Source organism: Plasmodium vivax, genomic scaffold, assembly GCF_000002415.2.
Source record: "Plasmodium vivax scf_6804 genomic scaffold, whole genome shotgun sequence".
Classification (NCBI taxonomy): domain Eukaryota; phylum Apicomplexa; class Aconoidasida; order Haemosporida; family Plasmodiidae; genus Plasmodium; species Plasmodium vivax.
Window position 1 is genome coordinate 1 of NW_001850121.1, and position 8,299 is coordinate 8,299.

General features: G+C 25.5%; 2 protein-coding genes across 2 annotated transcripts; both read right to left on the reverse strand.

Annotated features, from left to right (window-relative positions):
• Positions 1 to 1,103: 1,103 nt before the first annotated feature.
• PVX_024685 (variable surface protein Vir12-related) lies at positions 1,104 to 2,481 on the reverse strand (the record flags this gene model as incomplete). The annotated part of the gene is made up of 2 exons (XM_001612500.1): positions 1,104 to 1,283; positions 1,402 to 2,481. 2 exons carry the CDS (start codon positions 2,479 to 2,481, stop codon positions 1,104 to 1,106), a joined length of 1,260 nt encoding a protein of 419 aa, XP_001612550.1.
• Positions 2,482 to 5,875: 3,394 nt separating this feature from the next.
• Positions 5,876 to 7,291, reverse strand: PVX_024690 (variable surface protein Vir12-related; the record flags this gene model as incomplete). Its single annotated transcript, XM_001612501.1, has 3 exons — positions 5,876 to 6,046; positions 6,280 to 7,104; positions 7,256 to 7,291. The coding sequence occupies 3 exons, from the start codon at positions 7,289 to 7,291 to the stop codon at positions 5,876 to 5,878; spliced, it is 1,032 nt and encodes a 343-aa protein (XP_001612551.1).
• Between the last annotated feature and the right edge of the window lie 1,008 nt (positions 7,292 to 8,299).

The window sequence follows — 8,299 nt, forward strand, 5'->3', positions numbered from 1 at the left end:
GAAAAAATTAGATTCCTTTAAGACACCCATTTTAAAAATAGTGTGTACAAAATTATATTTCAGATAACATTTGGGATTTATCCTAAAAATCGATGTTCTAATCAATGAGATAAGCGGGAAAATAATGACACTTACGTGTGCAATAATTACGAACAAAAAGGAAGATAAAAAAAAGATATAATAATAGTAAAGCTCTTTTTTCTTTCATAATACATTTTATATATTTCTCTAATTTGTCATGTAACTAAAATTCTTTCCTGATAATATATTTAATTAATCTTATATATATAATATTTCTATTTTACACATTAATAATATAACATTACAATTTATAACAAATCATATATAACTGTTTTATTAATGAATGGTAAAGAAAGAATAATTATGTTAATATAATGGTAAAATAACCGCCACAAAAAAAATAATGTTACTTATTATCAAATAAAAACTCTCAAAGTGTGTACATTATTTTATAAAAACAAATAAGAAAAAACAAAACAATTATTAATACTTAATATATATGACATATAAAACGATATACATATGTCAATTGTATGCTTATATGATATGGTGTCTTACATTTATATTATGCAGTCATATTTTTTTACGTGGACCTATGTAATCATATCAAACATCACATTATTATGCAATTAGATTTCCCTAAAATGTTTTATCATAATACACAAAAAAAATTGTAATGTCAATCCCTTACAGTTTTTAATATACTAACATGAATCCTATTAAATCATATCCTCTATACCCCATAAGAGCTTATTCTTATTAAAGATACTTGATGCATTTTTTTTAGGTGATATAAACTTATTGATATTTAAAATACAAGTAACTTCTTTACCAATCATATTATTTATATAATTCAGTTATTTTTAATACTTGTATTATTCATGTAACTTATAACACTCTAGTTATTCATATTATGCGTAATATATTCTTGTTATTTTGTAACAGTGTAAGAACTCGCATAATTTCGCCGCATTTCAATTTTTTTTTTTTTTTCTCTGTTTCCTTATAATAAAAATTACTCAATTCATGTAACAGTTCCTGTTCAAATGGTTGTTCCAAAGGCTTTCAAATTATATACACAATTAATAATACGAATCACGCCTAGGCTGATATGGCAAATATGCTTCGCTCATTTGCGACTCTGCGAATGACTGCTGTGATCCATATCTTGGTAATTCTTCTTCATATTCATCGTAGTAATTATTCTCAAGTTCTCTTTTCTTCTTATCCCTTCTACTTGTTTGAGACCTTATCGGTGTTGACTAATACACAAAAAAAAAATATATGCACACAATATATTCACTTAATATTTACACATTTAAAGAAATATAATTTGTAAATATTATCACAAATATTCATATTTTAAAACCAAAATTGTACTTTAAAGAAATAGAAGAGGAAGATAACTACTCCAATTATTGAAGCCCCCACGACTGCATGTCGAAAATACTCTGATTTCAATATTTCATGTGTGCTTTTAAGAAAATCAGAGGAGCCAGAACTACCATCAGGTAATGTATCAAGTCCAGTATAACTATTAGGCACATGCTGTAGTTGAACTTGTTGATTTTGTTCAATAGAGGGTCCAGTTAGTTTTTCTGGTATGGGCTGACGTTCCATATTTATTGGGGTTGCTTTACTTTCTCTTGGTACAGCTGCTAATTTCGCATCTTGTGTGGATCCGACGTTTCCTGCACGTGTTTCCTGTGCTTGTGGTCCAGCTTTTCCAGCACTAGCACTTGCCTGCGTTTGACGTGTTACACCTGCTTGACTTGCGGTTGATCCACGTGAACTGGACAAACCGAACCAACTCCCAAAAAAACCACCTCCACCACCACTACTACTACGAGATACTTGACATTTTTCAACTTTAGGCAAGAGTACATTTGGATTTAAATTTGTATCACACTTAAAGTAATCAGTATTACCACCAAAGAACCATCCAGTACATGTAGCCTTATAATACGTTTTATATAATGAATCAATACTTTTAAGATATTTATTATGCTTACTACATTTATAGTTATTCGATCGATTAACATCACTGCTAAGCTCATTATGTTTTTTAAAATAAATATAAAAATATTTCCTTTTTTTCCATTCATCTAAACTAATAGAACTATCAGTTTTTATGGTGCACGTGTTATTTTTAATATTTTTTTTATTGACCTCATTTCCGACACCAATAAGATCTTTAACAAACTGCACCGTATTTATTTTAGACGAGTGAACATTATATATTTTACCTATTTCATCATATAACCAATAAGATAAATAATCACAACGATCCTTACGTTCTTGTGATATCGTTTCCATTTTGGATAGTTTATCCAAAGAACTTACAAGCTTCATGCAAAGTTCCTTCACGCCCTTATGAGTTTTTTCATGATTATCCAAAGCATTACATTCATTGATAAAATTAGATTTACTGTCCTTTACATAGAAATCATCATACAACATATTCAGTTTTAGTGGCTCTGAGTCTTTTTCCTACAAATAATTAAAAAAAAATTATTACGTAGATTCTAAAATTGCAATTCTAATATTAGAAAATACACTCTTTTCCCCTAGATACAACCATTACATATATGCGGTAAAGTCTAAATAATAATATAAATATGTATATATGCAAATATGTAAATACCAACTCATCCGTAGATACTACTACCGGCGCTTGCTTTGGTGCCATCTCTATTTAACATTTTTATACTTGTTAAAATATAAATATTTTCAAAGTATCAGTACTATTATATAAAATGCCAAAATACATAAAATTTTATCAATGTATTTACTTAATCTTTTATCCTTATACTTATATTATAAAAAAGTCATTATTTGTAGGCAGGCTATATTAATTTTTACGATTAAATAACTTGTGTACAATTTTTACATAAAACAAGGTTCCATTCCTAATTACCCTAAGAATAGAAGAAATTTTAACAAATTGAATCTCAAAAAACGTTTAAGCAATGTAGTAGAGTTTTAAAATAATAAATTATTATATAATCATTTCATTGAAAAGTAAAATAATTTATTTTTATTTTATGTATTGAGATATTATAATTTGAAAATATGTACCGCTTTAAAAATATTCCTTATAGATAGTTGCAATGATGATAAATTAAAAATTTCATTATTTATGGATAATAACACGGTTATAATATTAAAAAATATCTGTGCATAAAAAAAGTAGTCATCATTTTTGCGTTAGCGGCATGAAAAAATAAATTTATATTATTACTCAATTCAGAATAATATTTATTATAAAAAATTACCCCACTTTAGTTATTTTTGCTCCTGATATAGATTCAATAATTTTACCTAACTTAAATTTTTAATTTAAAATTTACCCAGTCAATTCGCATTTCCATAATTATTCCTTTATCTGAGTAAAGCTTTTGGTAATTATAACGCACTCTTTCCATAAAATTAAAATTTCCAATGAGAATAAATATATTGACATAGAGGATAATCCTTCTGTGCAGTAAGAAAGATCGTATTTATAGGTTATTAATCTGAACAAATAAATTTATATATATGAAAAAATAAATAATTTCCAAGTATTATGGTTATATATTTCTTATTAATTATCAAATAGACATTGTAATGGTATGCATGTTCAATGGTTCTATCACGTATTTAGTGTAATTGGTGAAGCATTTATTCTCTGTTTTTATGAGCAAAAGTGTTTCCCTCCCAATATATTAGAATAATAAGAATAATGACTCTGGGTAATAAATGTATAATGAATTATCTTAAAAATAATATAACTGAACTAATTCTTACTATAAACAGTATTTGTAAAGGACCTATTAATATAGAACCGAAAAAAGGAAATTTAATGTAAGTAAAACTAGATAATAATTACGTTTTCTTCTTATAAAAAAAATATCTATGTGAATAATAATTTACAGAACAATTCTTATTTATTTTATTTGCGTTACTTATATGATCTTGTTATCTTTAATTATGTTACTCGTTTTCCTTACATGTATATATCTGTTGCCGCTATTTTATTTTAACAAAATATTTAGACAAGCAAAAAGTTGTTAGTTATTTAGTTAATACATAAAATTATTAAAAATGTTTTTAACATAAACTGGAAAATTTACTTATTATACAATCAGCCGCTCGCTATAATTGTAGAGATAGGAAGTATTTATTTAAACGATGATTGAGAAAAGGAGGAAATGCTTATAATATAAAAGAAGAAACATATCAATTATTCTATCGTATATAACAATATGAAAATGAATTTTTACGTAAAATGTCACACCATCTGTCGTATAATCCTATACACATTTTTTTTTATTAATATAATATAAATCAATTTTGTTTAGTTCACTTAAGACAAGTATAGTAGGATTTTACCAAATGCTACTGAATAAGCAAAAAAATTAGATTAATATTTTAAGGAGAGGTAAATAACCAGAATGATGAATCTATAAGTTATAAGTAATGTTATTGTGTTCAAAGGTCGTGCTCAAAATTTGTTAGCTTTTAAAGAGTTAGTCAAAATATTTAAAACTCATAAAATAACTAAACAATGTATATTTATAAATAATCAAAAGCACACGTGCAACATTCATGTGAAGGTATTTAGACTATATATCTCATATGAATACCTCTACATGAATAAATATTCACGTAATGCTATTAACTATTTTAAAAACAGCATTATTAAGTTGTCTAAAAATAATTTTAATGAAAAATGAAGTATTCTGATAGGTGTGTCACTTAAACATAGACAAACTAATTATATTAATATACATAAATATCATTTCGGAAATGCAATAAGGTAAGTATAAAAAGGGTGAATAAATCATTTATTCATTAATAAATTGTATTTTTCTAAAACATCATTAAAAAGACAAAAAAAATTGGGGAAAAAAAGCTAAAATATTTTATTTAAATCCCTCCCCCCAAAAAATTGCATACAACTTTAATGAATGGCATAAATAATATAGGAAATAAAMACACAAATTAAACCTTTTAATTTTTAAACTTTAGAACAAATATATATAGTTAGATTACTATATATAAGTTTATACTAAAAACTATTCTATACGTTTCATTCACATAATTTTGTGGGGTATATCTTTTTGACATTAACCCCATGTCCTATTAGGGTAAAATTCTCTATGAAWTATTACGTGTWATAACCGTGTGCTACACCTTTCCTTTTATACCACTAATTTTTTAGATTTAAAAAAGCATTTTTACACAAAAAAAAATTTCTAGTGAATTTTTTATTTAGAATGAGAATAATTTTWAATTTTTTCATTACAAAGGTKGAAGAAAATGCTCAACGCTGCTGTTCGTGTGTAATTCTGCTAGCAATTTTTATTAACTTTGTTATACTTTCGTGACATTAAATTTTTTGAGTTGCCTTTATTTTTACGGACTCTAAAAATCACTATTTTTTGAATTTACTCATGTCCTATTTGTGTTGCCCATTAGCCACTTATTTGTAAGATCTGTCTAATGTAATAAAATTAGTGCCGCATAATGTTTCACATATCTTCCTACATTCCATCAGTTATCCATTACGACGTCACATTTAACTTTTACCATCTTAACGCTAATGATATATAATTAATGTGCAAATATTTAACATTTTTAGCAATTCACTTTCTTAAAGTTGATAAATCGTGTCGCATATCGTTCTTAGTATACTTTTCTATATATTCTACCTTATCATATTTAATAATACACATATATATGTAACTCGTTGAAAAGTTTAACTATACTCGTTCTTAGTATAATCAATATGGTATATAGGTTATCACGTTGTTTAATTTTATGTTATGCTTAATTAACTGTCATTTTGTACTATTTTTTCATTTTTGAATTGTTAATTTATCGAGGAGGAGTATGATAAATGATATGAACTATCATCAGAACTAGTGGCCAAAGATTCATTACTTCCATTTAATAATACAATATCTTCATAATCAAGATTGGCTCGTATTTTTTTCCTTACTTTTGCTCGCGTGCGTAATAAGGATCGTCCAAATGGCGTAAACTAACAAAAAATGACATAAAAATATCACATGTACAATATTTTTGTGCCATTAATATAAGAAATTTTAAAAAAGCGCATTTTAATAATAAAGGGGAAAATATCAATATTTCTTATTGGGTTTTTATATTTACCTTGTATATCATATAAACCAGAAGGAATGCGCCAAATAAAAAAAGCCCCATTGGCATAGCAGTCTCAAATACAAAATAGAATATATCCCACATTATTCGAACAAAAGTAGGTCCAGTATCCACATCGTCTGCTCTAACTGAAAGTAAATCATGTCCAGAATTTAAACTTGAAAGTTTCTCCATGAGATCTTTATATAAATTGTCATCCCGCAAAGGAAGTTCTTTTGCCTCAGCAAATATATCATGAACTTCTACATAACAGGGATAATTCTTATATGTGAAGTAAATAGTCCAGCCTAAAGATAATATAATACCTGAGGGACGATATTTCATGTAATTATCAATATACCTTTTACAAGTACTACCATCTACCCGGCACGAATCTCTCCAAGTATAATATATTGGAATTCTTTGTCTAAGATATTCTCGATATTTAAAACATGATTTAAGAGTTTCAGCGATAATTTCCTTTTTCATTATATCAAAATCTTCAAAAAAATCAAATAAATCCTTAATTTCTTGCAAAAAACTCATGCTGCTAAATAATTTTTGGTCTGGATAACATTTGTAATCATTATTTTTAAACGTATTGTCAACAATATTTTTCCATACCTCTTGAACCTTAGGAACAATAGTTCTTAATTCCCCAACATTTTTACTAGATTGAAGATTACTATAGACTTGATCATATAACCAGTAATTTAAATCAAAGCAGTGCTTCTTACCGAATTCGTCCTTAACATTGTGTTTATTGTGGATCATTGATATGTTTCTACTTAGTTTCTTAAATAAATCATCAATCCAGCTGTGCTTACCTGTCAAATTACTTATTTCATTGTAATAATTACTATAAACATTTTCACTCGCATCCTTTTTCAAGTCTTCGTAAAATAAGTATGAAGGCACGTCATTAAATGTAATTCTAGTCTAAAAATTAGAAGAAAATAACAATTATGTATTGTTATCTAAATACATATATTCAGACAGAAAAATTAGATATTCTCAATGATCAGTGGCATATTCATATAAGCATAAGTAAACAATTATCAAATAAAATGAAACAAAAATTAGTATGTACTAGTTCTTTTGCCGCCATGGGAAGATTATTTTTCATTAATTTACATGTAAATTACCAAAAATAATGTTATTTCTACATAATAATGAATAGATTCATATTTTTTATAACTAAAAATATGATTTGTGGATAATATAATTATGTCTGATTGCTAATGTCTAATCAGTAAACTAAACATTTAGTAGTAAAAAATATAATAATATTTCATTAATTAATATTTTTCGCAAAATATAATTTTCTTTTATATCCCGTCTAATAATATAATAAAAAAATAAATATATATCCATATTCAAAATAAACTAAAAACAATATAAATATTTAAAAAAAAAAGAAAATTATTGGCCAAAACGGTGCTTAAATCTATTATCATTGATATTATTTCCAAAAAATCTTTTTCAAAGAATAATCATGCGTAATAAAAATGTTTAATAATATATATCTCCGTATAAACCATAAAAATAATAGACTATTATCCGTGTATTTTATTAAGGAAAAGGAAACAAGAGGTTAATTTTTAATTCATAATACAATATTTTTTTTTCCGACCAAAAAAATAAATATATAACTACGCTATATTTATTTGAATAATATACGCGAAACCGACTTTTTTCAAATTACATTACCAAAAATAAACAAAAATTTCTCAATTATTTTCCTAATATATTTATTTGTTCGTATAAAATAAAGAAATATAAGTATCGACAATTTAGCATAAAATAAAACTGTATAAATATTCGCATTTAAAATCAATAAAACGTTTATTTTAGATAGAACAATTCTCTAAACAAAACCGCATTATTTTCAGAAAATTTGCCCATATTTTTTTTAATACGTCTAGCGATAAAACAGTATTTGTTATATAAAAATTACATATATTTTAATTATACATACAATTCTTATATTTTTATTCATATTTCCTAAATTTTAAAAAAATAGTAGCGCGCTTAAAATATTTTTACATTATTCATAATTTATACTATACATTTATAATATATATTGCGGTACTTCTACTTTCTGTTACATGCTACGAGCAAGGGAAATTTTAAT